Source organism: Lontra canadensis, unplaced genomic scaffold, assembly GCF_010015895.1.
Source record: "Lontra canadensis isolate GAN:19392208 unplaced genomic scaffold, GSC_riverotter_1.0 scaffold35, whole genome shotgun sequence".
NCBI classification, from domain to species: Eukaryota; Metazoa; Chordata; class Mammalia; order Carnivora; family Mustelidae; genus Lontra; species Lontra canadensis.
Window position 1 is genome coordinate 5,222,099 of NW_022631029.1, and position 22,118 is coordinate 5,244,216.

General features: G+C 54.0%; 2 protein-coding genes across 2 annotated transcripts in view; one reads left to right on the forward strand and one right to left on the reverse strand.

The window, feature by feature from the left end:
• The window catches only part of FYCO1 (FYVE and coiled-coil domain autophagy adaptor 1), a 67,840-nt gene that overhangs the window by 16,607 nt on the left and 29,115 nt on the right, over nucleotides 1–22,118 (reverse strand). The window contains exons 9-14 of the mRNA XM_032867837.1: nucleotides 21,730–21,822; nucleotides 20,965–21,083; nucleotides 18,794–18,961; nucleotides 16,153–16,302; nucleotides 15,206–15,417; nucleotides 12,374–12,512 (exon numbers count right to left, since the gene is read on the reverse strand). Coding sequence (XP_032723728.1) covers nucleotides 12,374–12,512; nucleotides 15,206–15,417; nucleotides 16,153–16,302; nucleotides 18,794–18,961; nucleotides 20,965–21,083; nucleotides 21,730–21,822 — 881 coding nt within the window. The remainder of the gene's footprint in view (nucleotides 1–12,373; nucleotides 12,513–15,205; nucleotides 15,418–16,152; nucleotides 16,303–18,793; nucleotides 18,962–20,964; nucleotides 21,084–21,729; nucleotides 21,823–22,118) is intronic.
• CXCR6 (C-X-C motif chemokine receptor 6) lies at nucleotides 1,905–6,816 on the forward strand. The gene is made up of 2 exons (XM_032867838.1): nucleotides 1,905–2,116; nucleotides 5,362–6,816. The coding sequence occupies exons 1-2, from the start codon at nucleotides 2,075–2,077 to the stop codon at nucleotides 6,403–6,405; spliced, it is 1,086 nt and encodes a 361-aa protein (XP_032723729.1). The 5' UTR covers nucleotides 1,905–2,074; the 3' UTR covers nucleotides 6,406–6,816.

Below are 22,118 nucleotides of genomic sequence, written 5' to 3' on the forward strand. Positions count from 1 at the left end.
AGTTGAGCGGCACGGGCTCGGAATGTGGTGCTGAGCCCACTCTCTATGGGCTCTGGGGGCGTTTTCCCATTCGACTCTTAAAAGTAAGTTCCTGGTGGTTTTTCTTTCAGTCATTGGCTTCCTTTTTGCCTTTCAAAACCCGAGTGATGAAGAGCACTTCTGGTATTTTGATTTCTGATTACTTAGTAACCATGGTCTGACCACAATACCCAAGCCCACATGCCCAGCCTCAGAACCAAGAGCCAGGCAGCACCGGGCACGCCAACCTGGCTCTGGTCGGAGCTACCTTCTGGTTGGGCTCTTTTTCTGAGGCTTTTAGTCCAAACTCATCCTCCACGGTCCCCATCAGCCGCCAGCGCTTTGCACCAAGGCTTCTGCCAGCAGCAGGAACTGCCTCCATCCTGGGTCCTGAGACTGACGTCCCGCCTGACTCTCTGCATCAGGAACATCAGGGGTTCTGGAAAAGTGGGCAGGTCAGCACACTCTGACTTCAAGATAAACCCGCAACGGGTGTGGCTGCTGCTTCCCATCTAGGCTTCCCCCAGTTCTAGTTAGAAAACGTTTGAGTATTCCAGGGGAAATCTAAGATATGTGACTGGGCTGTTGCCCTTGACAAGTTCAGAGTTTTGTTTCAAAGAAAAGCAATGCCCTTGAAATACTGAGTGCTACGAAATGGCAGATAAGAAGATAACACTGGCACTAGGTGAAGTGGCTGAAATAAGCTTCTGGCCCCCAGAGGGTGAGTGGCTCCCTCCTCCTCCTCTGGTCTGGCTGCAAGCCTTCCACCGGAGAACTTTCCGCCGGAGAACGGTGATGCCAAATGCAGCCATGCTTTCTCAGACACACGAACCTGTCCCCCCACCCCCACCCCGTGAGCCCACACATGGTCATGGAGGCGGCCAGGGCGACGCCTGTTGCTTCCCACGGAGTACAAGTGCTTGTCCTTCCAAGCCACAAAGTCCTAGTCATGTGAACATGTTTGACAAGGCTCAGGCTGTTCTAACTCTGTTCTGGGAACTGACCCCAAGTGGAAAAGCTAGGAAAAGCTCATCTCTCAAAGTGCAAGAGGTTCCAAAAGGAAAGGGTGGCTCGCTCCGAAGGGATGTCTTGCCTTAGAAGGTCTCTTTCAGAGGATGGGTGCTTTGGCCTGCAGCCCTGCAGTATTTGGTTTGGCCCGTTCACTTGTTCGTCGTCCCTCGGCCCCTGGGTCCACCTACCACCTGTCCAGAGGTGCGCACTCTACAGAGTCTCATGGCTCCTGCCCTCAGCGTCCCTCTAGCTCCCACTTTCTGCGGCGTTCTTCCCCAGAAGCATCAGCATTCCTGGGGCAGGGAGACCAACAACTAGAACTGTGTTTTCACCTGGTGGTCAGTACCTGGGGTGTTCCAAGAGTGAGGACAGCTTCAGGGAGCCAGAGGACTCTGGGTCATGTGGGTTTAGTTGTCTGTCTGGCTGACCTGTCCCCTAGGAGCCCTCTGGTGCTCTGGAGATGAGAGAGACCTCAGTTTGTTTCCTGGAAGTGCCAGTTTTTAGCTGTGTGCATGCGGGGCTGTCCATTTCGGCCAGGGCCCTCAGTGTTTCCACCTGTAAAATGGGGACAGTACCCATGCAGGGCTGCTGTGAGGTTCCGGAGCTGTCATGCGGGAGCAGCATGCATACCCCGAACTTGGGGTACAACATGGACTTTGCATTGCTCCAGGCCCCAACGGCTCCAAAGAGACATGATTAGTGAAGGAAATGATGTCACGGTACAAATGCCATGAGTCTTCAGTGGGCTGCCTAAGCCAGACCTACTTCTTGTCCCCCTTCATTTACAAATAAAAACCTTCTGAGGTCCTGACAGGTGATTACGTCCATAGCCAGGCAGCAGGGAGCGCAGGACGTGAGAGCCACTGCTTCCTATCTCTGACCCCCAAATTACACAGATGCAGGCTGGTCACGTGGATTCTGATGAACAAGGCAGGGGTGGGTAGGGCTGGGTCTCTTATGATCACCAACCAAGGGCTCTCAGAAGACAGTCAACGGAAACACGGACCACATCACAGAGAGACAGAGGCAGACCTTGCTGCTTCGAATGAGCTCACTTCTAGGACAAACTGACAGAGTCTCTTCGCCGGTGAGTCATTTATCTTCTTCTTTATAGAGTTAAAAGGCAGGTAGTAACCTCAGGCTGCTGGGGTCCTCTGATCCCTGCCTGCGGTGCAGGGTCGGGGGAAAATGCCCGGGCTTTAGGGCTCAGCTGCTCTTGGTTCGGATTCCACCTCCGCCCCACGACCAGAGGACTGTGAAGTGACTTAGCACAGCTCTGGGCACAGAGAGCTCATAAGCTGATGGCATTGGTACTGCCCTCCCAGGGAGACGGGGAGAGTCTAGCCACTGGCCACATCTGTTCACTGAATAATCTCTGATTCTTGGTTTTCGTTTCTTTTGCATTATAATTTAGAACACAGGCTCTCAGATGATTGTCTCGTTTCTTTTCCCAATGTGAGTCAACAGACCACTGTAAAAACTTCGGAAAGATAGACAAACATAAAGGGGGAAAGGAAATAAATCCTCACGAATTCACAGCTAGAGGCAAACTGCTGAAAAACTCTGGGCATTTTTGTTGTTTTTACTGGCTGGCTCAGCCGGTAGAGCATTTGACTCTCGATCTCAGGGTCGTGATTCAAGTCCCACGTTTGGGCATGGAACCTACTTTAAAATATATAAATATAAATATATACATCATCAAAATCACAAAACTTATCGTGGATTCTTTCTTTTTTTTAAATTTTGGGGGGGGGGGAGGGGAAGAGAGAGAAGAGGAGAGAGGGAATGTTAAGCTCCCCACACCCAGCACAGAGCCCCACGTGGGGCTTGATCTCAGGATTCTGAGATCATGACTTGAGCCGAAGCCAAGGGTCTGACGCTTTACTGACTGAGCTGTCCAGGTGCCCCGCCATCGTGGATTCTTAAACAAGGGTCTACAGAATACGTGGAAGAGGGACTCAAAGGGCTCACCAGCCCTTGGAACGAAAGGCAGGTAGGCACGTTACTTCTGAGGAAAATGTCTGCAGTTTCAGAAGACTCTCAAAGGGTTTGCGATCAAAGTTAAGCACCATGACCACTTTTATACCCCTTTGGTCATCTGTTCATTGTGGCAGTAACAGCCAAGGCTAACGGTGCACATTGACTTTGTGCCTCGGAGGCTGGGAGTCGTGTCCATGTAGTGCTTTCTCCAGAACCATTTAAAGCACTTCTTAAACATCTGAGTTGTGTTCTATTTTATGTCTGAATTGCAATTTGCTAATTTATTTATTATTAGACATTTGCACTGCTTCCAAAGTTGAATGTATTACTTCTTTTTTAAATTAAAGAACCCTGCATAAATCAACATAGGACTTTGGCTATTAAAGATAAAGAAATGAGTGATTTTAACATGTCTAGAAGGAAACTGATTTTTTTAAAAGAAGATTTACCCATTTATTTTAGAGACAGTGAGAAAGAATGCACGAGCAGGGAGGAAGGGCAGAGGGAGAGAGAATCCCAAGCAGATTCCATGCTGAGTGGGGAGCCGGACGTGGGGCTCCATCTCACAACCCTGAGATCACAACCTGAGCCCAAACCAAGAGTCAGATGTTTAACAGATCCAGGCGCCCCAAAAGGAAACTAATTTTTAGTCTATCTGCACAGAACTGTGCAGCCTCAATCTGTCCAGCATAACATAACTTAGTACAAATGGACCTGCATGGGCCCTTTGGGAAGCTAGTTAACATCAGTATTAATGTGCCAGCAGCAGCTGTAATAGGATTTTCTATAAACAGGCAAGGGTAAGTCAGGCAGGAATGGAGACTTGATAATTACTCTGAAGGCGAGCAAAGCCGCTTGTTTTGTTGTCCAAGCGATGAAGCAGTAACACAAACATGCCCTCACCTGACCTACTTAACCCAGCAGCCCGCAGAGCTGGTGGGGCCTGAGGACTCCGGATGGCCTGTCACCCTCCCACATCGCACATTCTCTGGTCTAAGAGCAGGGACCTTTCACTGAGCAGTCGCATCCTAGAAGCGAGGTCCTTCCTTGGAGAGAAGGGCGCTCTGTCCCCACGAGGACCGAGGGGGCAGTGCCAAGGCTGATAGCATCTCCAGGCAGGACAAAAAGTCTTCGAGTAGATTAGAAAAGGAGAACGTGATCTCTCCTTGGACAGGCCCTCATCTGGCCAGTTGATGTTCTGACTTTGCTAAACCAAATGCCTGTTTTTCTGGAGACTTCTTAAGGTTCTAGCAGGATATGGCCCTGGGTGACCAGTGGTGAGCCGCACTGTGTGCTGAGTCTCTGCAGACCAGTGGCCCGAAGCCCTGCCACAGCTGCCCCTGCTCCCACACCACAGCACCTCACCCTCACGTCCTGTCTGTGGTCCTCAGCACAGTCGTGGGGGCAGAGGGAAGGGATGGCCTTGAAAGGCTGGGAGCCCCGGGCAGGAAAGGCGGCTCTCTGGTTGTTGCTACAAACCTCGCTGCGAGGTTGGACCCAGCACCCCCTGTAGGAGCCCATCTGGCATCCCATTTCAACCAGATCTTCCACTGGTTAAATGAGTCCCCTTGGGCCTAAGCTGCCAGTCACACCAGCTAAAGTAATGTTCCCTTCTGGGAAAGGGTTCCTTTCAAAAGATTCCCGAAGATGAGGAAGACTTCCAGAAGCCAGGCTCTGGTGGTGGAACAGGGCGTGCCAGGTGATAAGGGGCAGGCTGGGCTGGCTGTGGCCGGCTCCACCACCATGCCTGGTTTCTTGCACACCTAAATCCAGGCAGTGGAGGGTGAGAAGAGACAGGATAGACTGTCTACCCAGGCAGAGAAGTTCTGGTCAACTTCCAAACCCCTTCTGGTGTCTGGAGGTCTCCTCAATAGAGCCCCCCTCCCCGCCCCCCCCCCCCCCCCCGCTCAGTGGGGGGATACGCACCTTAGCTTCCACAGAGAGCAGTTCGGGGTTCTAATTTAACAGAAAGCGAGGCACAGCACGGGCAGATGAAGGCAAGCCTGCCCACCACAAAGCAGTTCTGTACTTCCAGAAGGTCACCATCCCCATCCTACCACACGGGGACCTTTGCTTTCGAGACCAGCGCACCGGATTTTCTGGGCTGTGCATGGGGTGGTTACATGTTGTCTCCCAGGTGGGTGCGAGCCTTATGACTTAAGGGCTAATTAAGGGTCCCTCATGCCGTTGGAGCAACCACCCCCTCAGTACACAGGACTGTGCTGTCGCTGAGCAGAACATAGGTGGGTTCTGGAACGGACTACCTGCTCCCTAAAAGTGGGGCAACAGGACTGCAGGAGAACAGGAGTGTCGCGCTGGGCCCCGTCTATAATTGCTGTGTTTGCCTCCCAGGCGTTCACGGGAACGCGCGCCATGGAGGATGACTACGTCGACCCTGTGTTCTTCAACACTTCCAATGACAGCAGCCAGGGGCACGAACGCTTCCTGGAGTTCCACAAGTTCTTTTTGCCCTCCGTGTACCTGGTGGTGTTCGTCTGCGGCCTGCTGGGGAACTCGCTGGTGCTGATTGTGTACGTCTCCTACCAGAAGCTGAAGAGCTTGACCGACGTGTTCCTGATGAACCTGCCCTTGGCTGACCTGGTGTTCGTCTGCACTCTGCCCTTCTGGGCCTATGCCAGCATCCACGAGTGGGTCTTCGGCAAAGTCATGTGTAAGACCCTGCTGGGCATCTACACCTTGAACTTCTACACGTCCATGCTCATTCTCACCTGCATCACCATGGACCGCTTCGTTGCGGTGGTTCGGGCCACCAAGGCCTACAACCAGCAGGCCAGGCGGATGGCCTGGGGCAAGGCCATGTGCTTGCTTATCTGGGTGATCTCCCTGCTGGTTTCTCTGCCACAGATCATCTACGGCAACGTCCATGACCTCGACAAGCTTGTCTGTGGCTATCACAATGAAGAGATTTCCACTGTAGTTCTCGCCGCCCAGATGACGCTGGGGTTCTTCTTGCCCCTGCTCGCCATGATGGTGTGCTACTCGGTCATCATCAAGACCCTGCTTCACGCCCGAGGCTTCCGGAAGCACAAGTCCCTGAAGATCATCTTCCTGGTGGTGGCTGTGTTCCTACTGACCCAGACGCCCTTCAACCTCGTGAAGCTCATCCATAGCACGAGCTGGGAGTACTCCACCATGACCAGCTTCCACTACGCCATCATCATCACAGAGGCCATCGCCTACCTGCGGGCCTGCCTTAACCCCGTGCTCTACGCCTTTGTTGGCCTGAAGTTTCGGAGGAACTTCTGGAAACTCATGAGGGACATTGGCTGTCTCCCTTACCTGGGTGTCTCAGGTCCATGGAAGTCTTCCGAGGAGGCTTCCAAGACCTGTTCTGCCTCTCACAACGTGGAGGCCACCAGCATGTTCCAGCTGTAGGCCTTCCCCGGGCCCGGAGAGCTGCTCGGGAGCACGGCTGTGCGCTCTGGGTGCAACGAGGAAGGCTTTGTTTATGGCTCGTGTTCTCGTGCGTTCTCATGGAGAAGTCACCGAACCCTGCAGCTGGTGTGGGACACTGCTTCTCGGGCATGAACACATTCCGCTTTCCTTTAGACCCCCAGGCCTGAAGCTCAGTGTGTGTTGGGGGGAAGCTCTAAAAACTGGAAGGGCTTTCCCTCCTCTATGCCCAAGAACGCTGGCTCCAAGGGAATGATGTGTGAACCTTAAGACCTCAGGTTCTCCTTCATGGCGACTGGGGCTGAAGGCTGAAGAGGGGACCATTGCCACACAGCTGCTTAGGGCAGGTGATGGTTCGGGCTCCCCAGTCCGGAACATTCCTCTGGCCACTGGGAAGCACGGAGCTTAGGGAGGCCATGAAAACAAGTGCCGGGCCACATGGCTGGGACCTAAGTCAGTAGGCACCGGACACAAATGAGATGGGCTCTGCCTCCCCTTAGGCTTGGGCTTTATAGAAATGCCTATGTTCTCTTTGATTAATCCCAGAGGGAGGGACACCAGAGAACATGAATGGGCCCTTAACAAATGAGTCAGCTGAGGATTCCAGGGGTCCAGAGAAGGTTAGGAAAACGTGCAAAGCGGAGTTTAAGACGATTTTGAGTCGAAGTGGCATTTCTGAAATGGATTCTTTGATGGGTTTGCTCGTTTAAAAACTCCAATAGTTCAACGCCTGATACACTCTCACATATGTAAGTCATGTTATTGGTGTATATAGAACACAAACACGCCTGTGTCAAATAGTATATGATTTTCATGACAAAGAAATAAAACCTTTTTAAAAGTCTCTAAATGATGCTTATCCTCAGGCACATTCTACTTTAACGTGGTATGTGTGGAACATACAGGAAAGTGATTATTCTGGGGACTCGAAGCATAGGAAACGAGTTAAAACTATATACTTTAAGGCACTGTTCTATCAAGGCAATGGAATATACCAGTGTTTCCTCCTCCGCTGTGGCTTGCAACCTCCTGACCAAATTGTGAAGTGCGTTCGTGTAACCACCGTGATACGGTCAGAGGATAAGGCCATTCGGAATGTCACACACTTGAGTAAGTATATTAGATCCTAGCAATCTGCTCAGTAGGCAAAGTTGCTTTTTTTGGCTCATGCTTCCCAAAACCACTCACCAAAATGGAAAGAACCAATCGCCAATGGTGAAAGCGGGTGCACAGGGTGGGGGAGGGGGCGTGGGCCTGGCTCAGTGGTGTGGCTCTGGGGTCCGCACAGACCAGAGTGGAATCCCAGCTCCAGCTCTCATCTGTTGGCTAGACTGGTCGGCAGTCCCTTTAACCTCTTCTGTTTTGGTGAAATGTGGGCCGTCCTGGCGCCCGCCTCTGGGGGCTGGCGTGTGGGGGACTTGGGTTTAAGAGCACAAAGTGCGCTCAGCACGTTGTGTGCTCGGCAGGGGGAGGGGCGGCAAGGATAGCAATGGCGGCAGGAAAACCAGCGACACACCGAGGCCGCAGGTCGTCCTCTGTGAGCTGCCAAGGCGCGGGAGCATGTGCTTCGTACATCCGAGGCCGTGGGGGACATGCCCCATAGCCTGGTCCAGCAGTGCAAGGGGCCAGACCTAATCAGGCCCACGCGACCCTCCCTACTGTCTCCCGCTCACGCCTAAATGCACCTGCGGGAGCAGCTGCCTCCAGTGTCCGTGGGCCATGTGGACCGAGAGCCTTCTCGCTCAACAAAATCTGCCCTTTCGATGGTGACAAGGCTGACCTTTATCGTCTTTAAATTGGCTTCACAAAAAAACCCACAAAAAACTAAAACAAAACAACAAACAACAAAAAGCCACACAAAAAAACCAACCAGGGACAAAACATAAATGGTCTCCAAGTGGGAGACCTGGTGAGTTCGTCCTTGGTTTAGCCCAGCTGAGAGTGGGGCCCCCAGCCCCTGGCTTCCCCAGAACGAGACAGAGGCCCTACCTGGAAAGGAGGACATGAAGAGGCAGGAAGCCAGGGGCCCTGCAGACCTCAAGGGAAGCAGTGTGGTGTGACGGGGACGGCAGGGCTCTGGGGTCACCCGGACGCTGGCTCAGTGACTGTGCATCCTTGGGCATGGTACTCTGCCTCCCCAAGGCCCGTTCACCATCCACACCACCCCTTCCCTCCCTCCCTGCTTCCCTCTAGGAGTGCTCATGAGGCCTGCACAGTCAAGCTGGGGGCTGCCGGTCCAAAGTAACTGAGGGGCAGCTGCGGGGGCTGCTGGCTTCTTCCTAACCAGGGGCCTGCCAGGCTGAGCCAAACAAGACCAGGTGCCCATCAGGCCATGCCCCATCCCAGGCCTGTGTTACATGCCCTCTCCAGGATCCCTGCAGAAAGGCTGTGCCCCTCCTTCTGTAGCTTAGGAAAACCCAGGAGAGCACAGCCATGGACTCTTCCTTTACCTTCTCTGGATCCTCAGTCACTCATCATGCCTGTATCTCTGGGCCCTTATCTGCTACACCCGAGAGCAGAAATTTTCCCAAGCCCTCTGCTATGGACCCTGCACCGCTGCCTACAGAGGCAGGCATAGCCCACACAGCTTACAGATAGAGCACTTTTTATGTCTTGACTGCTCTGTTCACCTAATAGCCCCAAGAAGGACAAGTTCCCAGCCTCAACCCTGCTGGGCTCCTCCCCTTGACTCTGCTCACACACATACCAGCACATGATGGGGTACAGGTGGGGGACTGCAGAAGGGGGCCGGGCTGCCTTGAGGGTGGCCTCAGGGCCCGAGGGTAAGCTCCTCCCCCACCATGTTCCCAGCATTTTGTGGGGCAGTGGGGGTGGGGGGTGGTGGTTAGAGGCCCTGGATAGCCACACACTCTGAGACATGGGGAGCATATGGGGACCCTGATTCCAGGGGCTGCCTGGGAGCCAGAAGCCCAGGTGATTTTGGTAGGCATTCCGGACGGAGGCACAAAAGGGCTGAAGCTGCCCCTGTGGGTGGCAGGGTGGAGGAAGGGCAGGGAGCACGGGGTCCAGGAGTGGAGGGGGTGCTCGCTCTGACCTTCTCCACCAATGGCCCCTCAAGGCAGCGCCCATTCTGGGAACCCGGTCCTCTGAAGTCTGGGGTAACTCCCAGTGCTGTTTGGGGGGAGGCCTGGTGCTACCATACCCATTTTTCTGGTGAGGACACTAGTTCAGAGAGAGGCCCACCTGCTGGAGCTCCCCCAGCAGAGCGAGGGCTAGGACCCCAGGGAGCAGCCCCTCTGTGGGCCAGTAGAGGTTTCCTACAGCTGATGGACTCGACGTACCGCCAGCTCTGTAGTCCTCACCCAGGGGGAGATGCTGGGTTGCCCCACCCCAAGCACAGACGGCTTTCTAACCGTAACCATCCTCACCATATCCTGTTCTCATGTTGTTTCTGAGATGCAGGCATCACATCTCCTGGCAGGTGACAAACCCACCAGAGCCCCTGCAAAGCCCTGGGACCGAGAATCGTTGCTCATAGGGCAACTACTGGCAAAGGGGCTTGGAGGCGCAGGGACAGTCTCTACGAGTTTGGCTCAGTATCACTGGGTATCCGAGCGGTCTTCCTTGGGGACAGGGCACACAGCTCAGCCCCTGACACCACGATGCACGCGGAGCATGACAGACCCAGTGCGTCTCTGTGGAAGGCTTCCCAGGCGCAAGGCCCTGGGCTCTGCGCTTGACCTCACACGGTCTGTTTGGTAACCAGAAGGAGAGGCCAGGCCTGGATGAAGGCTGAGCAGAAGCCCAGAGACCCAGGGCCCAGCCCTGCTACGGGCCGAGAAGAGCTTTCTGTCTGTCTGTCCTGCCACCTGAGTCCTGAGCACAGACGGACCACGTGGTCCATGGAGAAGGCTCAGGGTGGGCATGGCTGAGCTCGGGGAGCAGGTGCGAACAGGCGTGCCTGGAGGGCTCTGAAGAAAGCCAGCTGTTCTCCCCAGGGGAAGGGCAGTGCTTCTCTTTCTTGCCACCATCCTCGCTGGTGGGCGGCTGCTCAGGAGTGTGCGGACCCCCCTGTCCCCTCCCTGTGCCGGGAGGGCCGAGGCAGAGAACTTCATTAGCCTAAGAATGTGTCCACGTGGGGAGGAGTGGACACAGGCAAGCGGGGGCGGGCAGGCTTCCGATGTGCAGATGGGGAAGTGGGACCCCGAGAAGAGAACTGAACTCTTCAGAACAGACCTATGGCCCCTGGACGGAGGGAGGAGCTCTGGGCTCCAAGCCTAGCCCTGACACTTACAGCCACGTGACCCAGAGCAGCTTATCTGGCCTCCGGAGGCTTCCAGGGCATTACGTCCCTGGCCTGGAAGGTTGGACAGCGACTGAGCGGGACCACATCTAGACGCGGCAGGCACAGGGAAGGGGCCGGACGGTCATTTTCAACAACACTGCTACCAAGCGGCCTGCTTTCCCTTGGGGACCTGGACACACAGGGCACTTAATCCCTTCTGGCTCACTTCCTGCTTTGGACTTGCTCATTTCTTTCCCGAAGTTTCCTGTCAGGAAGGCTTATGCAAACCCAGGGCTCTAGACCACTCGCGCTTTCTTAGGAGTCCTGGTGTTTCTGATTGGTCTTAAACTCACGAAGAAAAGGAACGTACGAGAGACCTGCCAGAGACCCCGGGGTCTTCTCTAACGCACAAAGAGGGTGCAGGCCCTTAGCTGACTGGCCCCTGACAGACGGAGTGCAGGCCCTGCGGGCTCCTGTCCGCCAGCCCCAGATCCACCCTGGAGGCCGCAGGCCGGCATGCTGGCAGTTTCCTTTCCCTGGAACACTTCCCAATTTCCAAGCACCAAAACATAGTTACGTGTCAGCGGTCAGAGAGCCTTCTGTGTTTGTTCTTACTGGGAAAGGGGAAGGTGAGGGATGAAGGAGACAGGGAGCTGCGGGGGGGTCACTGAGGCTCTGGCCCTGCTCCCTTCCCTGCCAGCCACCTGGCAGGGAGTACGGTGACCAGGTGATAGTGGCAGACTGACTTGGGGCTGCTGGAACAGAGCAGGCCCCCAGGAGAATGTCGAAGGCTATGTGGTGGGTGGAGGGTGGAGGGGCTTCAGAAGGGGAGGCAGGGCTTCTGGGAGGGAAAAGGCGAGGTCCAAAATTCTGGAAGCAACAGTGCACGGGGCTGAAGGGCTGGGTGATCGTGTTGGCGTTCTCTGTGAGGCCACAACATGCGGGTTCAGTCACCTCTTGTCAGAGAACAGGGGAGAGTGGAGGGATACACTTCAGCCTAAACCCTCTTGCCCTGAGAGCTTCATGAGGATTAAATGTCTCTCTTCCCACACAGCAGAAATCCTGATAAATCCTGGCTCTCCTGAACTCTGGGCAGGAAAAGAGGGACAGAGATCTCAATGTGGGTGTTGGCAAGAGCATCACCAAACTCCCCAGTGGAGGCAAAGTGGGTAAATTCTTTCTTGGCTTTTGAAGAGCCAGTGCTTTGCTATAGAAACTGCATTTAAGCCTGAACACCAGGGGCTGAGAGATTGAGCCAGGCTGCCATAGGCGGAGGGGACTTGGCCTGTCGCTACAGGTCCCTGGGCACAAAATCCCAACGTTTCAATGGGGTGGCACTGTGCATGGTTATTCCATCCCTCGAAAGCCTTGTTGCAAAACAGATGAGATGGCCGGCGGAGGGTAAGTACTAAAGGACACTCAGGACACAGAGAGACGCCAGGGTGCGCACACAACCAGTGACGGCGTAAAGAGGAAATGAGCGGGTGGCCATCTGTCAGCCGAGGAGAGAAGTGCCAGGAAAAGCCCACCCTGGTGATACCCTGACCTTGGCCTTCCAGTCTCCAGAACGGTCCCGAGCACTGTTCGGAGGCACTTTCCCTTAAACACAGACAGCTGATCCTGCTTCCAAACTCTCACTTTCCTGGTCCTTTAGTCAGAAGGCACTTGGGGAGCACGTAGGAAATAAAGGCAAGGTGTACTCACTGTTCAGGCAAGTTTGGGTCAAGGGAGTCAGTTTCGGTGGGTGTTTCGGGCAAGGAGGATCCGGACTCCTGGATCTGGCACAGCTCCTCATCTGTGATGATGTCAAACATGGCATCGTCTGGCGGCCTGTAGTCAGCGTCTACACCCGGGCCACGGAGGCAAATGGGGATAGAAGAGACACATACCGTGAAGCACAGGATGGGGAGGGCACCCTGGGAAGTGAGGGGCTGCGGCTGCATGGAATGGGCCACCGGGACACGCCCTCAGGGCCCACTCAACCTATGGCTATTCTGTCTGGGTGGGAGAGAAATGGCGGCAAGGACATTCCAGAAAGTAGTGGGGACTACAGGTGAAACTGCACAGATGAACTATAAGATTTCTCTTAAGCTCCTCAGTTGGGCCTTAAAGACATTTCAAGCTCTTACATATTCTCTGAGGCCTCTTATTTAGAAGAAAAAAACCAACCTGTCAAATCCTTATCGGGCAGGAATCTAAGAAAAGAGTAAACACACTTCTGTGCTCCTGAGTCTTACTCCCTAAGACACAGATGTGACTTATCCATCATGCCTGTTTGAACGCAAGATTCTGTCTGACCTGCATTTTCACCTTCATCCGATGGGGGATGGGCAAGATCCCCCCTCTACTCAAGGTGGCAGCAAGCACTGTGATTCTGACCAGGAGCCTGGTATCTGACTTTGCAGGCTCCTCAGGAGGAAGGAGGCCCTCTGGACAGTCTTGTGCCAGTCACCCACTTACAAGTACTTTCCTGCCTGTGTCATGGAAAATGTGATGGCAGGCCTGAGGTAAAAGAAAGGCAGAGAAGGAAGACAGAAAAAAGGAAAGACAAAGAAATGCAAAAAAACAAGGAGACAGGAAATGTCAGAAATCAAAACAAGTGACCTCAGCACTGGCACAGTGCCACCCTGTCATCACTGAACATCTGACGGTGAGTCAGGGAGGGGGAGATTCCTGGACGCTTTACCAAGAGCAGTTCATGCAAGCTACAAGCTTTCAGCTGGCCCTGCCACAGGGCTACTGGGACAGGCTGTATTTAGATGGAACATCCTTCTTGTCTGAGGCCTGTATGATGGAGGACTTGAGATGCAGGTTGAAAGAGGGGACGAAGGGCTGGTTTCTTTTCATTCACCCAGCCACGCTTCTGAACCTGCCTTCTGAGGCTGGTGGAAGGAAGGAAGGAGGACAAGGAAGGAAGGCACAATGAGCATCAGGAGAGAAATCAAAGAAGACTTAAATGGAGAGCTATACCATGTTCATGGATTGGAAGACTCAATTTTGTTAACCTGTCAATTCTTCCCAACTTGTTCTAGAGACTCAGCGTGATCCCAATCAAAATTTCACCAGGATTTCTTATCGAAATTGACAATTCTAAAATTGATATGGGTAAGCAAAAAAAACAAGAATAGCCAACACTTTGACAAAGAACAAAATTAGAAGACCTGCTTTAGTTGATTTAAAACTCATTAGAAAACCATGGTGATCTCAACAGTCTGGTATCAGTGAGAGAAAACGCACACGGATAAATGGAATAGGACAGCAAGTCTGGATACAAACCCAATTGATTTTGACAAAGGTGAAAAGGCAATTCTATGAGGAAAGAACACCATTTTTCAACCAATGGTGTTGGAAGAACTGGACAACCACAAGCAAAAAAATGAATCTCTATGCATAGCTTGTAGCATATATAGAAATTTAACTCAAAATGGATTATAGCCCTCAAACTATGAAATTTCTAGAAGAAAACAGAAAATCTTTGTGTCTTTGGGTTAAGCAAAGGTAGATATGACACCAAAAGAAAAGAAAAAAGTTGATCCGTAAGGGAAAAAAATGGAATGGACTTCATCAAAATTAAAACTGTCTGCATTTTAAAGACCATTTCTGCTCTTTGAAAGAAAGTAAAAATGAGGTTTTTAGTTAGGGAAAAGGTACTTATAAAACACATATGTGATAAATAACTTCTATCCAGAACATATAAAGAATGCTCAAAACTTAAATAAAAAAAATAATTTAAAATGGGTTTGAAGAAGATATAAGAATGCTATGCCCAGTACATTCCACCATCCCTGTTCTTTGTACCAAATATAAATAATGGCATCTGCTAACTTCCTGGATGATCCAGCTAAACAAAAGAGTAACTAACAGGATTTCTGAATGTTGGCTGACTTTCATTCAGTCAGAGGTCAAGGAAAAGTCCATAGGGACCAGCTGCAGGAGCTGGGGATGTTTGAGCAAAGACAAGACCCTGCCATCTTGGCTCTGCCTCCCTGGTATTCTACATCCACAGTCTGGTCCATGAGAGGACAGCCTGGCCTGCTCTGCAGGCCTGTGCTGGGAGCAGGAATAACAGAACCAGATCCCACTTCCTCTTATCGAGCAGAGTGAAAGGATGAGGAGAATACATCTTCCTTGGTCCCTGAGAGATCGTGTGAGCCACAGGGAGAAGGTGAAGGATGTGGTCACTTCCATACACAACTTTTGGCCTCTGGCTATTCTGGCAGGAGGGCTGGGTATTGGGGTGAGACTCAGGAGACAGTATTTCCCAAGATGTGGGGTACATTCCACTGGCAGCATATGAATTAAGAGGTACACAGACCTCATATTAAATAACACTGACTCAAACCAGGAGGAAATGAATTCCCTTTTCAATTCTCTTTCAAGCCTCAAACTGGTGTAATACATTTTTAGCTCCTCTTTAATGCCCGTTTAGAAAACCATGAATTCAGCTCATTCCAGCTAACTAGCCACACTGGGGTGGTGGTGGGGGGCGGGGTGGGTGGCACCTAAGAACACAGAGGGCAAGAGCGGGAGCCTGACCTTGGCCTCTGGCAGCCTGGGGCCCAGCCTGGGCTGGCGACAGTGCAGGGCTGGGCTCCCCCTGGCTGGTGCCCGAGCTGGCGCTGTCAGGGGAGCCAGGGCCGTCGCTGAACTTCCGGAAGCAGGCTCGGCAGCAACGCTCCTTCTTGCCACTGTGCTTGGTCAGGACGTAGTTGTTGCAGCAGTAGTAACAGAAGACGCGGCCGCAGATCCTGGGGCGAAACGAGCGCGGGCTGTGAGGGTGACGCACTGTGGGTACCATGATCTGCACTGGGCTCTAGATGCCATATGGCTCTCGTCAGACCTGGCTCTGCTCTCACCGAGGAGTGTGGCCTTCCCGCCAATCTGATAAGATTTCAATAAAGCCATCTTGATAAGGCCCTGGGAGAAGATGTTTACTTTCCCAAGGTCCTGGGAGGCAGGGGGATAAAGTACGTGGCTGAGCCCACCTTCTCTGCCACTGGAATGCAGGTGTACTGTTCCACGCCTCGGGGGCTGAGGCTCCAAGGGACCCCAGACCCACCTGGGCTGTGAGGATGATATTCCATCTCATTTGGCCACAAATGAGATTTATTTCTGCCTACCCTTCTTTGGGCCCTAGGAAGGTCTCCGCTGTCCGCAGTCCTCCAGCCAAGTCCCCATCCCTGCTCTCCCGGGGCTCCGGTAACGCTGCGTCCCCTTTGGTCCCCGAGGGCTGGGGGAGGCCAAGGGTTGCTGGTGTCTGGGTGCTCCACGGCCCTGTGGGTCCCCTTGACTCTGCCCACACCCCTTTATCAAATCCTCTTCCCCTTCAGGGATCCCTGCATGTCCTGCCAGGACCCAGCCTAATGCACCCCATCGTTTGGTTCCCTCAGGACCAAACAGCAAAGTGCGTTTCCCAGAAAGACAGCGGCAGGGCCCACGCCTGCTGGTGGCACCTGCTTCGGTGCTGGGTCCCACCCGCTGACCTGCAGTGGTGCCGCCGCACCATCCAGCTGAACTCTCGCTTGCAGTCGTGACAGTGGCTTGCCTCTGTGTCCCCGAGCCACCTCTCCTCAGCACTGAGCTTCTGTTGGAATTCCAGGGCATCTGACTTCTGCCACAGAGCATCCTTGTCCCTGAGACAGAGCCGCATTAGAAAAAGAGAAGAATCAGTGAGAACAACGGGATGATCCCTGATTCATTTCCAAAGCCTGATTCCAAAGTTCCCAAGACATGGCAGGTAAATTGACTTTCCTTGGAAACACCCCTACTCTAGGCCTCGTCCGGCCCCTGCATCACTCCTAGACTCAGCTGATGGCACGCAAGTGAGGGCAGAGGATGCCCATGATGTACTTAGGCCCACAAGGGTCACATGCTGCTCAGGCGTCCAAGGGACAGTGTTTCTCGGTCACTTGGAGCGGCAGCTGTAACAGGTTGTCACAGTCACATGATGGCCTGAGTGCTGTGAGCCCAAGGACCACAGATGCACTGCCCATGCAAATCTTAAATGTGTTCAGGAAGCTTTATGGGTTTAGGTTTTAAGTAACAAGTGATCGGTGGAGGAGACCAAAGATTGCCCCATCTAAGACTCTGACGGGATGTTAACTGCCCCTGCTCCTCAGAGAGATGGTACCTACTCTAGGAGGCAAGACTGAAGGAAGAGGGGGGCTTTTCAGAAAGGTCTCGCAGCGTCAGAACGTGGCCGATGCACCAGCGCCGAGGTGCGGAGGCTTCTGTGTTGCTGTTCATGGTCATTTTCGAGGCTTATGGCTTCCGACTTGGGAAGGCTTTGTTCTTTCCAAGACAGAGCCCCAGCCACCACCCTAAGGTTACTGTAGGCCCAGCAGCACCTCAGTCTCAAAGACCAACACCAGGATCACTGAAGTCCTGTGAGAAACTGATGCCACCACCAGCCGGAGACTCCCAATCCACAGAGCTCTCCCCTTAAATACTAAAAGCCGGGACGGGGCCACCCAGACGGCTCGGCTGTTTGAGCATTAGACTCCCGGTTTCAGCTCAGGTCCTGATCTCATGGGTTGTGAGATCGAACCCGTGCTGGACTGTGCGCTCAGCATGGAGTCTGCTTGGGATTCTTTCCTCCTTCTTCTCCCTCCCCCTCTGCCTTTCCTCCCCATGCTTTTGCTCTCTCTCTCTCTCTCTCTCTCAAATAAATCAATCTTCAAAAGCCAGGACAGAAGCAGGAATTGACTGGCTCTTCAAGGATGCCTGAAGTTGTCAGCAAGCAGGACAACTCACGCCCTGGTCCAGCATCATCCTCCTGGTTGATTCTCAGCCCCTCCCCCCTGTCCCCTGGAGGCCGGGCACCCACACCCTGGAATGTGGGACGCTGTCAGGACCAGGGTCCTTCCATCAGGAAGAGATCTGAGTTCAGAGGTCATAGATGCCCTGAGTTCCAAGTCTGAAAACTGATGACACATGGGCAGAGGTCTCACACTTGCAAACACCACCATTTTACAACCCCAAATAAATTAGCGGCTTTAGGCATCGCTTATCCATGGCTGCTAACATTGCAGAGAATGGGTTCATCAGATCTTATGTGGCTCTTGAAAGCAAGGCCCAAACTGTAAACCAATTCTATGAAGCGTTCTTGAGAAAATGCTGAACTTGGGTCTGAGTCAGCCTTCAGTAGAGCAGCGGATCTCGACGCTGGCTCACTGATGCCCCGGCCTCACTCCAAGAAGCTCCAGCTGGCTTGATCTGGGTAGGATCTGGAGGTGGGTATCATTTTAATAGCTCCCCTAGGGATTCTAACCTGTCGCTGAGGTGGGGGAACCACTGCTGTGGTTTTAACTAACAATTTACAAATTTAACAATTTACAGACATCCCGAGGTTGGAAGAACATGTTAAATGGCACCACAGGGATGCAATCAGCAAAATCCAAGCTGTGGGAGACTCGGCCAGATGCATGACCTAGCTTCCTCGAAAGTAAATTGCAACGAAAAAACAAACAAGTTGGTGAGATGGTGGCCAAATCACAGGCTAAGTAAGAGAAACCTAACATATTTCTCTTGCAGCGTAGATCTGGTCTAGAGCCTCATTAGAAAAAATTATATTCTCGCGAGAAGTAAGGCGATCTGGGAAGTTGGGCCCTTCACCCGTGTGGTGACAAGTGTCAGGAGCACGGCACGCGTGTCCTCCAGGTCCTGAGTGCCCTCCTGGCCCCGCTCACACGCTGCTACCTGCACTGTCTGCTTGCTACCCGTGGGCACTGGAGCGTGGGAGGCCTGGTATCACGGGGAAAGCGAGAGGGAGGAGAAGGGTAAAGACGAAAGAGGGACAAGGGACAAGAGAGCTTCCTAAAGATACGAGACATCACTTACTGTCACGCCTGTGGCTAAGAACACAGAGATTTTGAAAATAATGTCCCAGCAAGTACGACAACATAAACCCAGATGAGCGCTGATGGGAGCAGTGAAATCCACCCTTTAAGGCGGCCAAGGGCCAGGGCGTGCCCCATCTGTGTTGGAGGAGGGCCTCAATGACGCAACACAAGCAGACACGGGGCCCATTTCCCTCGAGAGGACTTTCAAGCGCAGCCGCATGTCTTTCAAGAGAAATCCCAGCTCTGGGGAGGCCCCGAGCCAGCTGCTGGCGCCGACTCTCACCTGAGAAGCTCGATCAGCCGTTCCTCCAGGTACTGCTTGGTTCTATTCAGGTCATCGAGGTCCGCGAGCATCTTCTGGTCATTCTTCTCCCGGTCTGTCACCTCCTGGCAGAGTCTGTTGTAATACTCTTGGATTTTTGTTGTGGCTTTTTCAAGTTCCTTCTGGGTCCTGGTGGAGAAGTGGGAAGCTTACCGATAAGCCACCGTGTCCAGCTTCCCCCGTGCCTCTGGGCTAACTTGGACCCCTGACCAGGGGTCCTGCTGCCCTCCAAGCCTTTTCCCTCTCACAGTGGGGTGCCCCTCGGCACGACCCACTACCAGATTGTGCATCCCCAGTCCCAGCCTTCAAAACTCCTCTCGCAGCCCCACCCTCTTCACACACCACTCCCCTCCCCACACCAAATACAGCGGGCATTCTGGGAGAGCAGGTGACCTCAGGCCGCTAGGAGCACCCCAGGTGAGTTGAACTCTGCACCTTGGTTTTGGGGCAGGGGCTGAGGTTATGGGGGAAGGTGAAGGCTGCAGTGGACAGGCCGATGATGGGAGCAGTTTGCAAGAGGAAATGGGAGTTGGGATAGAAAGAACACAGGTGCATCTCCCTGGAGGGGACCACATGGACGAGGACCCGTCTCCCACGTGCCTTTGGGGCTCTGTGCACAGGGTGTGGTGCTGGGCTACCCAGCGGGCACTCGATGGGCACTGCCAGGTCCTGACCCGACAGTCCAGAGGCCTAAGGCGCTCTGTTCCCTCGGCTCAGTCTACAGCCAAGGGGCTGCCCGAACGAAGCACGGTCCTCCTGCCCTTGCCCGCTCCCCTGTCCCTGAGGGCAGTGGTGCTCCAGGAATGCTCTACGAACCCCAAGATCCAGCAGGGCATTCGTAAAAGCTCCATTAGACACAGGGCTCTGTGGAGACTAAGCCAGATATCTGTGTCTAATCCCACCTTCCCACACCCAGCATAAAGCTGCCCGAAGGTTGTTTACGAGCCACTGTTCGCCAAAGTGATCTCACGGGTGTACACACAGACACACACGCACACATGCATGCACGCACACCCAATCCAGGGCCGGCAGGTTATGCAACATCCGGCAGCTAAGACAACAGCTCCGAGATCTTAGGAATAAGCACAGTTGTAGCATTTTTAAAAAATATTTTATTTATTTATTTGACAGAGAGAGAGATCATAAGTAGGCAGAAAGGCAGGCAGAGGGGGAGGGGGAAGCAAGGTCCCCGATGAGCAGAGACCCTGATGCAGGGCTCGATCCCAGGACCCTGTGATCACGATGTGAGCCGAAGGCAGAGGCTTAACCCAGGGAGCCACCCAGGCGCCCAGTTGTAGCATTAAAAAAAAAATGCCACCAACTTTTAGGAGGCTCTTGCTACTTATATTGTCACGTGACTATGACCTGGGCAGCCAGAGCCCTATAGTGTTTGAACTCTGGAAGAAATCAGGCGAGGAGAAATGTGCATCTGGGATAGCGGACACCCAGCATGTTCTGGATCTCCTGCCAAGACTGCACCCACCCTGGAAGCCGGCTGGTAGGCCATGAGGCTTGCACGCACAAGGTAAAGGCTTGGGACAATCTGGTGTGATAGTCTTTGCTGGGGGCACACACCGGGTCCCGGGATCCCCGGCATGACTGCCTTGGCCTCCTCACCGAATGCTGGGCTCATGCTCATAACTCCATGTGGCCCCCTAGCCTGAAGACGAAGGGTCTCAGGGAGGTCTTGGGGCTGCACAAGCAGGGCCATACTCCAAGGGGAGGGCAGTCGCAGTGAAGGGTGACAACACAAACACGGCGGCAGAGTCTGCAGGCAGACCGGCTGGCCTGGTGCCGGGCACCCTGGCTCACCCTTGGCACAGACTTCGGAGGCCTCCCCCCACCCCAACCCCCAGCCCTGGGGCCTCTCATTTCACAAAGGAAACCAGGAAGAGTCACAGCTCGTAGCGGGAAAACACACACGCACACACGCGTGCACACACACACGGGCACCCTCACCGGGCAGGCTGTGTGGCGTGTATCTGGCAAGGCGTCTCCCGAGTCTGGCTTTTCTTGCAAGGGGACTTCCTTAGCCCGCTCTGAGCGGCTGAGTTTCTAAATGACTGTGCCAAACGCCCCCTTCCCTGAAGCCTCCACCACCGGGGCCGTGTGGATGGAACCACATCACTAACCTGTCCAAGCTCTCGCGCAAGGCGGCCCGCTCCTCATCCTTCTTCTGCACGGCAGCCTGGCTCTCGGAAAGACGCTGGCTGGTGCTGCTCAGCTGCTCTCCCAGATCCACCTGGGCGGCCTGGCACAGGACGCGGGGAGAGGATACTCAGCCGACAAGAGCCCACGCCTCGGCCAGAAAGGGACTGGGGGTGGGGGTGGGGGTTCCTCCACCCCAGCTGGCCGGGTCACTTCTAACTGGAGGTGGTTTTAAATTCAAGAGCCCGAGAACCTTTGAGTGACCTGCTCCTGCTTGTCATCCCGTCAAGCTGGCGGTGGAGGTTGGAGGGGTAGCAAGAATCAGACTCTCAGGGTGGGGGCGAAGGTGGTGGTGGCAGAGAGCGGGGTTCCCTGGAGACAGGCAGCAACCCCCACTGTTCAGGACCACTGGCTCAGGGATACCAGCGGAGGCAGCTAAGGACACCTTACATCCTTTCCGCCTGGCTGGCTGAGAAACACATCTGGTGGCCCCAGCCAGGTGTCCGGGAGGCGGGAGGGCCCGGAGAGGTGCACTCAAGACGTCCACACCAGGGAACGGATGGGCGCTCTGGCTTGGGAACTGCGAGTCTTGCATGCGGCCCTAAAGGGTCCAGCAGAAACCAAACCAGACCTCTCTTCCCGACAGGCCCGCACCCTGGGGGTGGGAACGAACAGGCAGAGGTGGGCACGCCAGTCTTCCCTGCCCAGGTGGCCAGGCCACCGACGAGCACACCCCCCCCGGGGCCTACCTTCAGCCTCTCCACGGCCTCCTCGGCGGCCTGCAGCTGCCGGCCTCGCTCCTCAAGCTGGTCCCTGAGGCTCCGGCACTCTTCACTGGCAGTCTGGAGATGAGAGAGGGCTTGTGGAAGTGGGGTCCTTGCACGAACATCCCCTCAGCCCCATTCCCCCAGAACAAGCTCTCTGTTTTCCACCAAACTCAATAAGCTCTGGGCTTGACTGGTGACAACATCCTTTCGGGTTTCTGAAAAGACTTAACTTGGTCCTCACACTTAGGATTCAATTTCCGCCAAGGAAACGAGGGCCCTGCGAGCCACACAGAGCCACGCGGGATGGGGGACACAGTACTGGAGGCCCGTCTGTAGAAATGCCATGGTTGTGTGTCTGGGAGTGAGCGCAG

Excerpts from the sequence above, each read along its gene's own strand:
- CXCR6 (XM_032867838.1), top strand. The coding sequence starts at position 2,075 with ATGAGCTCACTTCTAGGACAAACTGACAGAGTCTCTTCGCCG. Across the intron at positions 2,117-5,361 it reads CTGACAGAGTCTCTTCGCCG|GCGTTCACGGGAACGCGCGC; the intron begins GTGAGTCATTTA and ends TTTGCCTCCCAG.